This window comes from Sinohyriopsis cumingii, unplaced genomic scaffold, assembly GCF_028554795.1.
Source record: "Sinohyriopsis cumingii isolate HCF-2022 unplaced genomic scaffold, ASM2855479v2 utg001944l, whole genome shotgun sequence".
NCBI lineage: Eukaryota > Metazoa > Mollusca > Bivalvia > Unionida > Unionidae > Sinohyriopsis > Sinohyriopsis cumingii.
This window is the reverse complement of record NW_028316088.1, coordinates 971468-990907: the sequence shown is the minus strand read 5'-3', so window position 1 is coordinate 990907 and position 19440 is coordinate 971468. Positions and strand designations below refer to the sequence as shown.

General features: G+C 34.8%; 1 protein-coding gene across 2 annotated transcripts in view; it reads left to right on the top strand.

Moving 5' to 3' along the window:
• The window catches only part of LOC149771341 (dual oxidase 2-like), a 98140-nt gene extending 83533 nt beyond the window's left edge, over positions 1–14607 (top strand). For both annotated transcript variants that reach the window (XM_089948600.1, XM_089948598.1), the window contains 9 exons: positions 961–1191; positions 1962–2055; positions 2418–2467; positions 4786–5067; positions 7652–7881; positions 10051–10209; positions 10503–10658; positions 11183–11311; positions 11893–14607. In XM_089948600.1, coding sequence (XP_089804726.1) covers positions 961–1191; positions 1962–2055; positions 2418–2467; positions 4786–5067; positions 7652–7881; positions 10051–10209; positions 10503–10658; positions 11183–11311; positions 11893–12018 — 1457 coding nt within the window. In that variant the 3' untranslated portion in view covers positions 12019–14607. The remainder of the gene's footprint in view (positions 1–960; positions 1192–1961; positions 2056–2417; positions 2468–4785; positions 5068–7651; positions 7882–10050; positions 10210–10502; positions 10659–11182; positions 11312–11892) is intronic.
• Positions 14608–19440: the final 4833 nt, after the last annotated feature.

Sequence of the window (19440 nt, the reverse complement as noted above, 5' to 3'; positions counted from 1 at the left end):
CATCAGAGATAAAATTAAAGATAAAGTTCAATTCAGAGTAGCTATAGAACACACTGCTTTATCTTGTGTTGTCTCTCTCTTCCAGTCTTAAATTTTATATGCCAGTATACAAAAGTAATTGATAAAATGCACGAGAAACCAGGACTATAGTCTAAGCATGAATCATATATTATTCATAGATACGAGACACGAGTACAATAGTATATGCATTTATATGATAGTACTCAGACACGCCAACTCTAGGACAATATGTTATGCATTTATAAGATAGTACTCAGACACGAAAGACACCAGGACAATATTGTACGCATTTATAAGATAGTACTCAGGCACGCCAGAAAGCAGGGCAATATTGTACGCATTTATAAGATAGTATTCAGACACGCCAGACACCAGGACAATATTGTACGCATTTATAAGATAGTACTCGACACGCCAGACAACAGGGCAATATTGTACGCATTTATAAGATAGTACTCAGACACGCCAGACAACAGGGCAAAATTGTATGCATTTATAAGATAGCACTCAGACACGCCATACATCAGGGCAATATTATATGCATAAATAATATAGTCCTCATATGTTTCTTAAGTTAATTGAACATTTAAAATTGCCTTAAATATCGGATGAGTTAATGAATCACCGGATTAGAATATCCAAGGTTTTTAGTGGGTTCTTTTACAAATAGTTTAAAAAAATATAAAATTTTCATTTCACAAACATCTTAGAATTAGGAGTCCATCAGTTCAGATCGATGAGCGCTTAAAATAGACTTTGGCTGTATCTGAAAACCATCTAATGTGATTTAATGAGACTTCAAAATAAATTCAACGTTCAGTTTAATAATGTAATGAAAATAATTGTACAGAAGGCATCCATATGTACTGTTTTCGACGTCGTTTAAGACAGAATGCGACAGACGTAAACTACTGCTGATATCTCAGTCTTTTTCTGCAGATTATTCCTTTGAGCTTGAGCATGGTGGCCTTCGTCGTATTGCTGGATATGGAGTGACGGTTACGCGTGGCGCCGCCAGCGTCATCATGTGGACATATTCAACTCTACTGGTGACCATGAGCAGAAATACGATCACCTTACTGAGGGAAACGTTCCTTCACCAATTTATCCCCTTCGATTCCGCTTACGCCATGCACAAATTGATTGCTGTAGTTGCGCTTATATTCACCGGTTAGTCTCATTTTCTGCTATTACTTTAAAAAATATATTCCTGAGATCAATTATTGCGTACCATAAATTTACATTACAATATCAAATAAAAAGATCTCCAGTATTACATCTTATTGCACCTGAATACGGATAATGGTCAAAATCTTTCGAAAATATATTCCCAACCTATTGCATGTAGGAAGATATATTTTCACTCCTCCCTCCATTCATATGGCCGTTATGTAATACGTTTGACCCTATTTTTTAAGGACTTTATTTTTGTTTACCTTTATCTTTTTTGTGTATATCGTTAAAAGAATTGATATTTCTTTACTTCTTATATTTCCTGTTGTAGCCTTGCATATATATCTTTATTTTCAAGGGTTTTCTTCCAAAATTATTTAACAAATTTACTTTTACATTTTCACACTTAACTTGTAATCGCCACTGTATAGCCAGGTTTGTGCTGGCATGCCGTTAATCCCTATACATGCTTACCATAGGCCGTACTTGAGGTCTTAGTGACCTTTGTAAAAAATATAATGCTGGTAGTTCGTGAAACTATTCCTTTTTAATCGAACTCTGCTTTCCTACATCTTTGCTAATTCATCGTTTGTTCCATTTGATACCTTGAACTCGAAATAATAAATGTACTAAATGTATCTCCAGAATGCCCTTGTGTCTTGCATAGTTTTACAATTAAATATTGTTCACATAATGTTAAATTTTATATATGTCCTAAATGTATTTACCAATACAATAGTAAGCTATTTATTCCACGCATTTTTCAGTTGTTCATTGCGTGGGACACGCGATTAACTTCTACCACATCTCTACACACGCATCCATGGACATGAATTGCCAGTTCACAGAATATTTCAGGGCGTAAGTGTTTTTGGCTTTGGTATTGTAAACTTATCTTGAGCATCTATGGTGTTTATAAACATTCACAATTCACGTATAAAGTCCAAAGTGATAGGACGTACGAATTAAACTCATAAAATATGCTGTGAAGCTTTTAACCAATAGAGCTGATGCAATTACTGCATAGTTTATGTCAACGCAAATTGTCTGAATTCTTCTTTTACTTAAAGTTAATAAATTTATATTTGTAAAATTTGTACTCACGGTCTTTTATGTTGTCAACAAAACTGGAACAGTCTTGTAAAATTGAAATTTTACAACTGGCATGAAGCAGACAAATAATTTCATCTTTATTTTTTCTGTTAAGTATCATTTCCTTTCAGAACGGATGTCCTGGCATCTTTCCATTATTGGGCTTGGCGGACAATAACTGGTGAGTTAATTATCTCATTTGCAAGAACTAATAAGATAATCACGCGTGAGCACTTATGTACCTTATAAGAGATTGGATCTTTCGCCATGAAAAATCATCGGATACCGTCACAATGTAATCGTGAATACAAGTGTTCGAGAGCACAAGTGTTCAATTCACTGTCTGCAAGTAAGTGGAAACACATGCTGCTATAGTTTTGTGCTTTTCATTAATTATTATTTTGCCTTCATTGTGAATGTTAATACCCGAATTAGCAAAACATAAAGTCGAATGACGTGAAATAAATTAGTTAAAGCGGAAGAAATGATCAAAAGACAGAAAGAAGTAAAATAAACTGGTTGAGAAGGAGACGATTTGTTAATTGAGATTGTAGTAGTAGCTGGAAAGTCATTCATTGTTTTCATTTTTTAAAGTAGAAGCAAATGCAGCCTTAGTTGGCATGTATCTGTGGTTATTGCACTCTTTCGTAGTGTCAGCTAACACTGTCTAGTCTCGATTCAATTCAGCTTTGCTCTGTGCACCTCCTTTCCCATTGCTTCGGCACATTTGAAACATTGGATGCATTGTGATGTACATTAAATACCGATCTAGTCAACCGTGTTGTACCATCTTAATTTTGTTTAAAATATGATGCTTCCTTACCATGATACTGGACTAATCGACATGGTTTCCTATACTATTTCACGGTACGCGAGTTTGGGTCTCACTAGTGTAGTGTATTATCGGTCTTTTATTTCTAGATCTTATGATAAAGTAAATCTTCTTAGTAAAACATAGGGCATGGTCTGCCTTAGTTGTTATGTTGTTTGTGTGGTCATTGATGTCTTTACTGATGTAAGTGTCATGGTGTTGTACGCCTGGTGCTGATGTTTTGACTTCACAATGGAGCTGATACGTACATTTCAAACTATTGGTCTTCCGAAATATGTTGACGGTTTCTGATTTTTCTGCACGAATTCCAAATTAAGGATTCAAAAGTCTTTCTGGAGTTGTTAACAGCTGTTCAATTGTTTCCTGACCAGACATATCACCGCATCGTCTACGACGAAACGCCGTCATAGGGTTAGTACGTGATTACATTCATGCAGACTGTGTATATTGCTGGTGTAAGGATTAAATTGTGTGGCACAGCTGACTTGACTTGGAGTCTTGTAGAGGCTTTCTCGTTACGTACTACTTGCTGATGATGCCCACATGTAAAATTTTGTATCCATTGCAGTAATGTCATGTAGGAATCTGACAAGCAACTTCTGAGCTTGAAATGTCTTTCATCTAGAGCTAACATGAAAATGATTTTAACTGCGTGAAGTAAGGGACAGTAGATAGTCTAAATCGATGTACAGGTGATACTTTTAAACGGATCATATACTGCTAACAGTAAGGTTGTCCAGAAAGGCTTGCTTTGACTGACAATACTATTCAGATGTTACAGTTGTACAAATTGACATATATCTAGGTCATTATTCTATTGATTAGACAATAAAAGCAGTGCCCACAGATATCGTGAATACAGCATGCCTATTTTGTTTCATATTGTTTTAGGTTTATTGTATGACATTCCTTTCCGTCTGATCTTTCCCATGTTGTAAATTCTGAAAAAATCATGACTAGACCGCGCACTAAGTTTAAATGGTGTCCCACAAATGTGACATTATTCCAAGAGCAACATTGGTCTCAGACGTTATTTCCAATCTCGGACTGAAAATATATGGAGCGAGTATTGCGGGAGAGAATATGGTTTCGAAATCAAATAACTTTGTATGTAGCATAAATCGGTACAAAATGTGATATTAGTGTTCGCTCCTGTATATTTCAGTTGAAAGAAATTATGAAATTCCAAAAACACAAATTATAATCAAGCTCAGAACATATCTAGACGAAAACAAAAGAAAGAGAGAGGGACAGCGAACAGATTTTTCAAATCAATTCAGCGAATGAAGTAAAATGATAGACATTCTACGTTGATTGTTTTCATCATGTTGTCCTGCAACTAAACATCTACAGTTAAGCATTAAATTACAGAAAAGGAAACTGACGAAACGAAAGGAAAATAAAGAAAATAAAATAACCCCTCACTAACCTACTGGTATTTGAATGAAATCCGGAAGTATTTAATACAATCGACCGTTTATTTTATTTAAAATTTTGACATAATTCTACAGAGATATATTCTTAAAAAAACTCACTCCAACAGAATATAAATGTTACATCAAATAACCTTTGTATACATTTAGTAAGGACTGTCAGAAAATAAACTTTATTTAATTTCAAAGTTATTAAACATTGGCAGTTTATTATTATTATTATTATTATTATAGGTTTAACCGGAATTCTCCTGGTGCTAATCGTCATCATTATGTATGTTTTCGCCCTGCCTTACGCCCGTCGCCATGTATTTAGGGCTTTCTGGGTCACGCACACTCTGTATATACTGATGTACGCCTTACTGATTCTGCATGGGTCCGGGCGCCTTGTTCAGGACCCTCTTACCCACTATTATCTCCTTGGACCACTCGTGCTATTTGTACTGGACAAACTTGTCAGCATCAACCGCAAAAAGATTCCTATACGGGTAAATAAGGTGGAACTCTTGCCTTCTGGTACGTATGATTTTGACTAAATTTGCCAAATCGATTATGTGCTATGAATTGTTGCATTAGTACATAGGGGTGGTTTACAGATCAGAAACAGTTAAATGGCTTAAACGGTTTCACACATTACTTGTAACCATTTACAAGAATATCGCTTGAATACTTATAAATTCATAAATCGCAACCAACAAGTGTGTGGTGTCCCAAAGGGAGAACGTTGCAACGAGAGCATCTGTAAAACACTTCAAAATCAAACCAGATAGTGTCCATTGTTTGAGGCAACAATGACTTCTACATCGAACCAAGCAAAATTCAACGATGTTTTGGAAATTAAAGCGTTTAAGGAAGCAAACTTTAAACATGTTTCTCAGTTAACAACATAAATCTTCGTTTGTGAAACATTTAAATGTGTACAAATGTTAAGGTGGGAACAATAACTCATTGCATGGATTATTGTATATGTCACTGAACCATACCTGAGAAAAATATTGTTTCGGAAGTTTAGGCCATTTCTTTCTGTATTTAACATACTTATTGGGGGAGCAGATTTTCTTTGAGCCAATTCCACGAGTTTTCGGCATTAATTACAAATATCTTAATGATATTATCGGGTGATTTTGCAGGAAAGTAAAAGGTATCTGCAGGTGTGGGGTATCTGCGTTGCAATGCTAGCTATTTTGCAACCCAGGTTGCTACTGATTCGCCTTTAGATCGAATCTTATATGATTATCAGATAAAGTAATGGAGGCAAGGACGTCGTCATATCGGACTCCTTGTCTCATATAAAACTATGACCACAACCGCACTTTGTACGTGTGCACTGGTATTCTCCAAATTTCGCCTTTCATGCTGATGAGTTCAAAGGGAATTGTGTTGTTCCAAATAATATCAAACACATTTTGTTACTAATGAGGAACAAAGCATATGCATAACTACGAGTATCGGAGTTTCAGTCGATCATTGATATGACTAGGGTTGGTGCCACCCAGTGAGGTAGCTCAAGGTGTCACCCCCAGGGATATCGTTCCTTCACACAAATTCAACAATTTTATAGACAGTAATTTTGGTGTCACCCAGTGCGGTACTCACCACCACCCTCATCCCCAAGTGACGCCAGTGCAATGGATAACTTCTGGAAGATTGAAATCAGGTATATGGGTACAAAGGGTTAGAACACATTATTACAAGTTAGAAGGGCATCAAGTCTTGTGCACATAGTTTTTATGTTAATTTTAACTGAAGCTGTTACTGCATACCTTTTTACAACTAGCAGAGGTGATGTTATTTGTTCATTTGCATATGTTGCTTATCTCCTTCAAGCTTAGTAGCTTTAAAATATTGAGATCTTTCAGTTCTCTATTAAATTCTTAATGTTTATTATGTTATGTATGTGCTTGTGTGCATGAAACTGTGCATCATGATGGAATATGTGTGTTTGTGTGTATGTGTGTGTGTGTGTAATGTATGTTTATTAGGTTGCATATATCAGGTAGGTGGATATTTAGTTTTATGTGTGTGTGATTTGGATTCGTAACGTAGCTTTAACAATGTTTTTGTAATCTCGCTACGATGTCTGCAGTGTGGCAGTGTATAATGATGTCTAGCACTGTGGCATTATACCGCAGACACGTAGTATCATATCCCACCCAGTCATATTATCCTGCTTTCTCCCGCATCCGAGGCTGACGTTCTAATCATTTAAGCCATCGGAGCGGTCTAAGCAAATATATAGTTAAGTGTTTAGGTAAGTTGGTACTTAGGTATGAATTCGTGAATGAGCGTACCATAGTGGTAATATATAACCTACATATGTAGGTATGTACGATCTTAGTTAAATCTTGTAGATGTATGTACCACTGTATTGATTTGCATGAATGTTTGTAATTTGTCTGTGCATGTGTTTGCATCCAACTTCTTTTTCTAATTTGACCAAAGTATTAAGAATCTTGAATTTAAATTACCGATATAAATACTCGATTCCAGAAAGTCAACGAGACTGTGCACACATTTGCATGGATAATAAACACATGTTAGTGCAAATCTTAGTCGACTGTCTTCTGAATTTGCTTTTCATTTATTAAAGGAATATTTCCTCCCAATACGGTCTATAATATGCAAAATAGAACACATTCTACACTCTTCTTATGTTTAAGGTACCGACGAGTACAACACTGATATAAATATACAAATCTTAGTCCTTTGTGCCGTCTTCTGAATTTGCCCTTCATTTGTTATCGGACTATTTCCTCCCAACACGCTGTAATGTATGCAATACTCATACAACATTCTATACCATTCTGATGTTTACGGTACCGACAAGAACAAACTGATATAAATATAGAGCTCGCACGTAGGGAGAAAAATATTAATAGTATTCTGCTGACAAAGTTTCAAAGGATTTTCATTTATCGTATGCGTTAGTGCATAGTACCATACTACAATGAATAACTTAAATATATTCTATTATACTTTGTCACCATAAGCTTCAGTACAGTTTGTTGTATAAGAATTCCACGAAATAAATTCATTTTCCAATATTGATGATATTGCTTAAAGTCTTTTCAATGGTGCAATACATAACGGATTGTTGCAGATGTCACGGCCTTGACCTTCAAGCGACCTTTAAACTTTGAATACAAGTCAGGTCAGTGGGTTAGGATAGCATGTCAGGAACTCGGGGAAAATGAATACCACCCATTCACGTTAACTTCCGCTCCACACGAGGAGGAGTTACAGCTGCATATCAGGGCAGTTGGGCCCTGGACCATGAATCTCCGCAAGACATACGACGTCAATGAGAGGGGAGACAAACCGCTTCCCATGGTAAAGTCTTTAATCAAAACTTTAGTACTCTAGTCCAAGAATAATAGTATAGTGTTGTAACTCGAAATAGAAAATCAAACAGTAAATAACAGCTAATAGTTGGAAATCTTGCAAAATATATGCATGGAGAGTGTTTGGTTACATGTCTGATACTAATATAATCTATGATGGGGTTTGCACCGAAGCAAGTACTGAGGTAAATAATGTAACCCCGCGATTGGTATTTCCTTGTCTAGATGCAAACGCCAACGTAGATTATTTTTCTCACCCAACATGTTATCTTAAAGTTATAAGAACTCTTCATTTTTGCAATATAGTTCATCACTCACTAATATTTCTTCACATTTATCTCTAGGTCTTTTGGTTGTATAATATTTTCAAGAAACCATAATTCTACTCTTAGTAGAATCAATCTATATTTACCGCTAATGCACCATCATCCACAAACAGATACAAGTTGACAGTTATAATTGTTACTTACTGTAATTATTGCGCGAAGAGGTCTACAGCCACGTGCAAATGTTTTTTGTATATGGAGCTTGACTACGAATATTTTAATAGGTGCTGTGGCGTGACCAGTCCATTGGAGGTACACAATTTTTACGGGTGTGAATCGAAAAATATAAAACGTATGACAGTATTGAGGTACTATAACATTTTATAGATGGATGTTATAGTAAATTAACCATAAAATATTAATATTTATTACAAAGACAAGGTTTAATTTCCTCTGTTCTAATAAAATCGATGTATGGTTAATACTGAAACTATACTGAGTACGCAGTGATAGCCCATAATGAAGAGAAAATGTAATATTAAGTGACACTACCTTGGATTTATTCATGGGTAATTGGAGATATCTGTCAATATCATATATAACTCTCCAATTCATTGGAAGAGGTGAAACTGTTTGTGACATACTGTGCTGTAATTGGTAATGATCGCAAAATTATTCAGAAGTATGAAAAACCTCATAACACATTCCATAGCGGATAACCATGTACTGAATTTTCAAATTCATGGTTTCCTAGAAAATTGTTATTTTCAATCTTAAAAATATAGCAAGTGTTCTTATTATTAGTAGCGTCCGAATATGCTACAAGGTGCTACTGATGTAGCGTGTCGACGGATAAATGATTCATTCTAACAGCTAAGTCCATGATTATTAATTATGACTGATCGTTAATCCTCGATTCTATTCAGGCACATTGGGAATGTCTAAAAATTAGTCGGAAACAAGTTTTATATAACACATTTCTTGTTACTAAGTTTTCGGTAGTTGTTGACATATTTAGGATTTTTGGAACCAGTGCTCTGTATCACCCTTGTGTCTGCAACATTGTATTCGAATAGACATATATATTTACCAAGCTTGAGTTTTTAATGTGGCTATAAGCCACATCTGGCACGTTTGTTTTCATAGGAATTTGTTTTCATTGTTGAGCTAAGCTTTCTTGTCCCAACTGGTGCCCGTACAATCTTCTTTTTTAAGTTATTTCTATCTCGCCTCCAAATACTATTTGGAAAATTTCCTAAAGTATCGGCATGTGTGTCATAGGAAACAACTCTAAATATTGAGCCAAGCAGAGTAAAACAATGGTTGCGTCTCTTGATAAAGTAGTTCTTAGCAGGTGGACACTGTGACCAAGACGACTGGACTGAGACGGCCAGACTGAGATAGGAATATTATGGTTACCAAAAATAGCAACATTTATATGTCATATGCGTGCGGAAAGGTTTAGCAACACAACGTTCGCAGTGAGGCAGATAATATGCTCTTTACCTAGTGACATGCTGTCGATAATTGATACTTGATAGAAAATTTGACTTGATATCCTCCCCCCGCCAAAAAAAAAAAAAAAAAAAAAAAAAAAAAAAAAAAAAATATGCCACCTAGAAAACGTGATGTTGAATGAAGTATGTAACAAACTGTCGGCTTATAAGGCTTTTAAACATATTTTGTAGTAGGACTATCGTATTTTCTGTATGGTAACTAAAGTTGTGTGGGGGTGTAATAATTTACGATGCAAGTAGTATTCATAATTTACTATCAAAGGTATATGAGGTAAAATGTTAATGAACTCTACACATTGTTGATCCAATGGACGTGAAATAATAAAGTCTGACACTAAATAAATATGGTTTCTTCATATATGTTTCTTTCCATAGTTGTATTTGGACGGTCCGTTTGGGGAGGGACATCAAGATTGGTACAGGTTCCCAGTATCGGTGCTGATCGGAGGAGGTATCGGCGTCACTCCTTTCTCCTCTATCCTCAAAGACATTGTCCATAAATCAAAGATAGGGGCCAAGTTTCCTTGTACAAAGGTATGATGTTCAGGATTATTTCGTTCATATACCTTTTATATCTCCAATATTAAATATATGTCTAACTCGTTATCCAGACAAAGTTCATTATTTAGATTTTCTTAAGCTACAAATTTGCCTCAAATCCCATTGACACAATTCAATTGGCGTTGCACTTCTTGTCGGCAATAAATTATTAACGTTTCGTGATCTTAAATCTGCCTTCGTGTATTCTACAGTAAAACTGAATAAAAAGAAATCAAGATTAACCTTAGAATTATCCTGATAGAACTGCAAATTGTTTTTACTTAAAGGTGTACTTCTTATGGGTTACAAGAACACAGAAACAGTTCGAGTGGCTGACGGATATCATCAGGGAGGTGGAAACGACGGATCACAAGAACCTGGTCAGCACACACATTATCATCACCCAGTTCCAGCAGAAATATGACCTCCGCACCACCATGTTGGTAATGCCACATTTGTCTTATTGAACTATTAGAAATTTATCTTACAACCAAATACATTTAGATTTTATGTCTTTAACCCATTTGACTGAAGAATCTAGGTTGTACTTCACAGCGTCTATCGGATTATGTTTTCTGTAGATTTCTGCTCGTTAAGGCAAAGTTCTTATATAGTTATAAGGCATATATATATATGAATTTAATCGAAATATAGGTAGGCTGGATCAACATCTATTCTTCCACTTTTCAAACGCATTCATGTTCCTGAATATATGTTGCTTAAGGCCAGAAGATCCACCCAGGCATATGTATAGGTACACAAATTTTCATACCAATGGATGATGCAGCCTTAAAATAAGAGAATTATTAATGACGGACTTTGGACATTAAACAAGGGAAAAAACGAACAAACCAAATAATTTTGGTAAGCCATTTGCTTATATCAACTTACATTAAAATCAAATCAATTTTGCTGCAATCGTATATTCTGTAATGACACCATTTCACCATGACGCTTTGTTTTCCAGTACGTATGTGAGCGCCACTTCCAGAAGATATCCGGTAGGAGTCTGTTTACTGGACTGAAGGCAATTACCCATTTTGGTCGCCCTGAGTTTGTGGATTTCCTCCAGTCTCTTCATTATCAACACCCAGATGTAAGGAAAATACACTTCCTAAAATGGTGCATGTGATCAATTTAAATTTAATGATATAGTCTGTTAGGATTTGCTGCATCAACATTTAAAAAAATAAATTATTTTGAATTGTTTTGTTGCATCTTTTGCCTTGTCGAAACTGTTTTGGTTTATTATTTCCTAAGTGCGTTTGGTATCAGAACCATGCGCATTTTATTTTATTTAAAAATGTACTTGATATCATTTGAGAATATATCATTTTCTTTTGAGTCCGATACCTTTTCAGAACAGCCCAGAGAGGCTACCTCGATATTTTCTTGGAAAGTCCCTTAGCTCCCATTTCATTGGCATAATATATCAATGTGTTAGAAATACAGCTAAAAATCTACTGACGAATCACTCGAAGGGCCATTAGAAGTCTATCCACCAGTGTACCTTGCCAAAACAGTTCTACCCGTTCCACCATTCAAAGCTAATAACATAATGTTTATGTAGCTTTCTTGCTTGATATTGTACATTAACATGTAATTTTCAGCCTGTTTCTTGTTTCGTTTCCGCGTGTTATCATTTATGTAAAAATTGCATAGTGTTCCTCTTTACAGGTAAAACAGATTGGTGTATTCAGCTGTGGTCCACAGCCGATGATCCAAGCGGTGGAGAAGGCCTGTTCGGAGGTCAAGCAGTACGAGAACTTCCCGTCATATCAACACCACTTTGAGAACTTCTGAGACTCAGAGGCTTTACAAAATGAAATTGTTTATTACTTCCGTAAAGTTGTTGTTGTTTTTTTTTCTTGAAGCAACATCTTGTTAAAACTCTGAAATCTCATTTTAAGCTAACACAGTGTGGTTTGAACAATTTGTCTTCACATGGGTCAACATAGGCCTTTCTTTTCATATGAACCTACATTTGTATACGAAGGTTCTGATATGCGAATGGGTTGCGTCTGAAACTTTGGGTGTTATGCACAGTTGTTCTGGTTTATATTATTTGAAATTTATATTGGATTAGTTCGTGTCCCTTGTGTACCGATAGATCAGTATTCTCATGTTGTATAAGCTTCATGTGTGTAAGATCTGCTGCTTGCTTTATCAATGCTTTGAAATATACCGGTGTATCTTTTGTCTGACAAAATGGGAATGTCATGGAAGTGATTAGCACTAGTTCAGGACAAGGAAAAAAGGGTCAAAGATTCCAAATACACGAATTTCCTAATTGTTGCATTTGTAGATGATTCTAGATAATATACCATACAAACTTTTAAATTAGACGTCTACTTGATGGATCCTGTTTCCTTTTTATTTTAGAGTTGTTCATGCTACCACCAGTGCCTGCGTATATAAAATATATCCATTTAGAGTGCGTATCTACTGTTATTATGCAGCCACGATGTTCAAACGTTTGAGGCAAAGAAACGGAAACAAGATTATCATGATTTTAGCATGTAAACAATAATCGTTACATATTATTTTGTGGCGGAATAGTTCAATGAATAGAGTACATAGTCAAATTGTTTATGCAATTCATTGTATTATATTTAACTTTGAAAATTAATAGTACCGTCACTCATTCTTTTATACGCGAATAGTCTTTAAAACTTATGACATCAAATGATAGTTGGTTGTCATCCTGAGTAAGGAACATTGCCGAGCATGCCTTAGCTAATTAAATAAGGATACAATAATAATAAATAGTAGCAATAATAATAATATCAATAATGATAATAATAACAATAATATTAATAAAGACCATAAATTAAACAAGTGCAGCTTCTTCAATCTTTAATCTGAGTATTTGAACAATATGCCTCTAGTTTTAATCTATCCATTTAAAGCGGATTCTAAGGCGTGTATAATCGGATATATATAGTTTCATTCATACGAATATGAATATATTACTGAATTGCTGTTGAAATTAAAGTTTCTATTTATGAACCGTCACGTGATTATATTCACATACTCTGAAGAATATTTTAATCCATCTATGTTGATCTAAGCAAATAAGAATTGCGGTCGGTAAAGGGATCACTTCTAAAGCATCCAATGTACAGAAATTAACGGAAACGAGCTTTGTACCCAGAATTTGCTTCTCTAGTAAGGGAATATCATTGTACATGTAATATAAATTCTAAAGTTGTATCAAATAGTGCTGTTGAAAGATATTAAATGAACATCACAGTTTTCTTAGCCAGAGATCGTAATTATGAAGTTTGGCACAATAAATACACGCATCAAAATAAATTAATTTTTAATTTTATGCGTACAACTTGTTCGATAAGTGTATTATGTAATGTCCCTGGTGTTAAGGATCAGAACGTGCATCAGGTTGGAACATAATGAAGAATCCAAATGAAACAGGCAGTTTGTCACGATAAGCTTCATCAGAAACGGAAATTTTATTATTTATTTCTTAATATGATGAAACATGTGTTCGAACAATAAAAGCGTGCTTTATACTTGCTGAATCAAATTGTATTTGTCTTTTCTTTAAATAAATGATAGTAAAAATAATTGAAGATAATAGTGCTAGCAATTTTGAACGATATTAGGGTACGTTTACCACAGTGTTGACAAGGATACAGCCACGACACTCATTTCAAGGTCTCTTGCTTTTCAATTAGTTACACACATCGTCCTTTGTTTAACTCACGATTGAATTCTCCAACGATTGTAAGTTTAAGATAAATTATATAAGTCGCTGATGACGAAGGCATATTTAAACCTAAGTTTACTTTAATTGTTGTTATCATGCAAAATCAAAAGTTTTTGTTTCTTGAAACGTTGATTTCAGTATCCTCCCTGTTTAAGACCTTCATTATATAATTTCATTTTTAAGTGTCCATTTCAATTGCACATGCTTTGCATTCTCCTATGATACCATAACGTTATGGAGGCGACAACATACTAAAAAGAACTAATGCCTAGCTACAGTACGAACAGTATAAGTTTTCTCTGCTGTGATGAAAAGTAAAATTTAAAATATCATTCGATAACTTTACTTGGTCAAGTCAGTAAAAATTAACTGTTGCCTTCAATGTTTCATAGCTGATTTTCATGTCGTACAAAATATTGAGAGTTATAAACTCTTTCGTAGTATTCACTTTTTCTTGTTGATGTTTTTATATATTTTTTATTAATTCTTACGTTCTAATTAAAGACATATATTGACTTGTATAAATATGTAAGAATCTTTGCATTTACAAACTGTATATGTCTTTTGCTTTCATCGATCATTGTTTATTTTCAATATTCAAACGCTGACATGGTTTCTCAATTGTGAAGTGAATACACGTAATACAGCTTACACTTGTAAAATAACTATGTATTCTCTTGTATTTTCTAAAATCACACTTATTAACAATAAGCGTGTAAACGATTCATGTTTCAGTCTTCAGTTTGTCATTATAATTTGGTTCAGATATCAAGAATGAATATAGCAAAAGCGCGTGCGCTCATATACGTTTAGTATACCATGTACACCATCTATGTACATCTGACTGACTTAATTTCCTCTTAAACAGAGACTGTATGTATATATGTATGTATGTATGTATGTATGTATGTATGTATGTATGTATGTATGTATGCATGCGTGTATGTATGTATGTATGTATGTATGTATGTATGTATGTATGCATGTAGGTAGGTAGGTAGGTAGGTCGGTAGGTATGTAGGTATGTATGTGCGCATCCATGCGTGTAGGTAGGTAGGTGCATAAAAATGCATACAATCATTTATGGTTATATGTATGGTTTATTGTAAGTATGTATGCACTGTCCCATGTAAAAATCTATGTATGTGTGTAAGTACACACTGTAAGCACTCACTTATAAGTCGAGTCAATATGCCAAAACACGCCCCTGGATATCAGGGTCTGTGTTTGTTCTACTGATTAACAAACTGCACAGACTAACATTATGGATCTGTGCAGTTTTTAGTTGGACTCTTATTATATGATATGCATCTATGTGTTGGTTACATTTGTGTGCAAAATTTTGACTGTAGATCTGTGTGTGTGTGTGTGTGTGTGTGTGTGTGTGTGTGCGTGCGTGTGTGTGATTTGGATTTGTAGCTTTAACAATTTTTCAGTCATATCGCTACGATGTCTGCAATGTTGTAGTTTATAGTGATGCCTAGCACTGGGGCATCATGTCGCAGACATATAGCATGTTGTCCCACTCAGTTACATTCTCCTGACATCAGGCCGACCAGTCCTAACACTAGCCTCTTAATGCTGAGCGCCAAGCGAGGCAGCTGTTAGTGCCATTTTTGTAAGACTTTGATAAGACGCGGCCGGGGATCGAACCCACGACCTCCTGCATCCGAGGCGGACGCACTAACTACTAGGCCATCATAGATCTGGGTCTGTGAAGTATAGGTGCTATGCATGTATAACATGAATGTTAGTCAATAATGGGTGCAAAGATTTACATCAATGTAAATTCGTACTTTTAATCCATCCTACAGACAATTGTGTTTTCTAATATTGTCAGGAGCCTATAACATCCATTCCGATTACAATGCTAGTTTCAGCGCCTCGGTTTTTTTTAAAACATATTCCCATGTTAAGTATATCGACTTTCGTGCGGTTTACCTACCATACAGTCTGGAAGTTGCTACTTAATTTGAGTTTAAAAATATGTGTCAGCGTATGATATATATGATCAGTATAACTATAGAAGGCAGAAACCTAGAAAACCCCGACAAGAACCACTGAACCACGGACAGCTACTGCCAAGTCTTCTTACTTATCCACATTGGCAGACACCGTGATTCGAACCCACACTGACAAAGATGAAATGGCAGTGATCGGTACTTGCGAGAGATATAGTATGAGGCGCCGTAGCGGAGAAAAGTTGGTCCAATGAGAAAGTTGCAGTTGAAATTTCGATGTCCTATGTCGAGAAATCCAGTATCACGTATTGGATCAAATCGCATGTCCTTAGAGTTCCATTTTCTAGATCGATATTTTAGATTTATTTGTTGGACTATTTAGTGGTTGTGTAAAGTTCTATTTCCTATGTCGACGTTTTACAGTGTGTATTTTGAATTACACAGCGGTGGCTGAAATTTCAATATCATATGTGAAGAATCCCTAATTTACACGTTGTATGCAAATGTTTGTGATGAAAGTTCCAATTCATACGTTGAGTATTTAGATTTCATCTGTTGAATTTCACAGCAACGAGATGCCGCCTCCTTGTTTAAAAATAACGCGGTACATTCCCGAGAGCGACCTCTACCGAAGAAATTCATAACAATTCTCGACCTGTGAATGGTAACTTTCAAACTGTAAATGCATGAAATGTAATGGCGCCTCAAAATTTAATACACGTATGATGTATATTAATACTCGACATTATTTTGAATTGTTAAAGTGGACATTTTGTAATGTTACTTTTAACACCAACACATCATTTCACCATATAAAAATAATAATTCTGACAAGCACAATAAAATGTCCAATCACCGCTGTGTAATTCAACAGATACAAGCTCAAAACTCAACATACGAAATAGAACTTTCATGATCAGTAACACATAAAATTGAAACTCTCGACATATGACTTTCAAATTTCAACAACCGCAGTGTAATTCAGAAGATACAATCTCAAAACTCGACATTGGACATCGAATTTTCAACCAGCGCTGTGTAATTCAACATAATGGAATCTAAATACTCAACATATAAAATGGAACTTTCAACATAAACTCTTTGAACCAATTTGTAAATTAGGAATCCTCGACGTATGACAGTGAAATTTCAACCACCGCCGTGTACTTCAAACTTCAAACGACACACTCTAAACCATCGACATATAAAATATAACTTTCAACCACTATTGATTAATTCAACAGATACAGTCTAAAATCTCGACCTAGAAAATGGAACATTAAGGACAATTTTTTTTTTATATACAACACGTGAAATTGGAATTCTGGACACATGACATTAAAATTTAAATGGCAACGTTCTGATTGCACCAGCTTTTGTCAGCTAAGACGCCTCATAGCTGTAGACATATCGGTCATCTGAGGCTCTCAGTCTGGAAGCAAATACGTATGTACTATGTGAAGACTTATTATCTACAGAAAACAGAGGTCATGGAATCCACTTCACTCGGTGACTGTTGTTAATATTCATACTTGTGAATCGTTGCTATCGCTTTTTAAGAATATTGCATTTTGGTTTGCTATTGATGATTAGCCTCCCTAATTAATGTAGCTGTATGCATTATATATATATATATATATATATATATATATATATATATATATATATATATATATATATGCACAGAGAGAGAGAGAGAGAGAGAGAGAGAGAGAGAGAGGGAGAGTATTATAAATATATACCAGACAGAACGGAAAGTGCTATCCATGCATTCCTATAGAAGAATGCTTGAGAACAGTAAGCATAATTAATATTTTAATACAAATAATACGGGTTAGATATTTTTTCATTCGTAAACTACGGAGATTCGAAGCCAGGTCCGAGGGTAAACGGCACCCATCGCCTATGGTGCTGTTTACCCGCTGACCTGGGTTAGAATCTCCGTACAGTACGAATTAAAAATTCTCTAACCTGTATGATGGTATTGTTTCTGTGTGTGTGTGTGTGTGTTGTGTGTGTGCGCGTATATATATATATATATATATATATATATATATATATATATATATATATATATATATATATATATATATATATATATATGTATGTATGCATGAATTAAAAATTCTCTAACCTATATGATGGTATTGTTTCTCTGTGTGTGTGTGTGTGTGTGTGAGTGTATATATATATATATATATATATATATATATATATGTATATGTATATGTATATATATATATATATATATATATATATATATATATATATATATATATATATATATATATATATATATATATATATATATAAGATGCAAGACTCATTCATCTTTCCATGTGCTTTTATTGCATTTCAGTCATTGTTATGATAATATAAGAATGGTCTCCATTTATGAAGAAACATGCTTCTTTTTGGCTTAAATTACACTCTGAACCAGTCATATGAAATTATTCTTTACAATCAACAGCTTTCATAAACATTACAAAATGCAAGCACCACGTAGATGTCATACTTGTTAAAACTTGGTAGACATATGTGGTAGTCAAGTTAAAGTTTTAGTCGACAGTGATGACATAACGAGACACTTAATACACTAAAAATCTGCTTTAAAAGACCAACACTGCAGCCCACAAGTCATGGTCTCGCAAAAGAGGTTGTCTTTCATAATAGGCCGTAACCCTTTGGAATCAATAAATCTATGATATGATCTGGCATTATTATAGTCTATCAGGAGAGATGCTGTTATATCTCTTATACCGATTACTTGTCTTTATCTAACTTCATTGTATGTGTGGTATGCCTATATCAGTCACACAACAAGTATTTTGAACAAAATGTTCAGTTTTAATCCATTTATTTTTATACTAGACATAATTTTTTTCAGCAATATTTATTGCATCGATGAAAGCTGAATGAAAATTTGATAGAAGTCGATGGTAACTTTTAATCTGAAAAAGACAATTATCTGAGTAAATAACATGCATTCCGTAGCTATTAAAAATGTTTAAGTGACCAGTAATTTGGAAATCATTTTCCCCTCTTCTGCATGATCGATATGGTTTCGTTCTTAAGATAACAACTTTGAACTCAACGAGCTGTATGCACTAGTCGCAGACTCAAATTAATCAACCAAAACCAGGCACCCTATGACGTCATAGGAATCCCGTACTTCAGCGGCGTACGCAGGTGGATAGCGCTACCAATGTAACAAAACTGTGCCTGCGCTAAAAAATCAACAGAATTTACTATTGAGTAGCACTAATCCAGGCCTGCAATAAAATAAATCATCAGATTTTATAGTTATATAACACTAATCCAGGCCTGCAATAAAAAGTCAGCAGATTGTACAGTTGTGAGAAGTACCTATCTACTGACGCTAATGGAAGACGCCATTTTGACATTACGTTAAAGAACTTCGAATTATTTAGGAAGGTAATTATTAACATTTCAGTGTTATATGCCTATTAATTTAGAAGAACAACGGACAGTATAGAGAGAATCGTATTAATTCCTTCCTCAACTCTCAGTATGCTT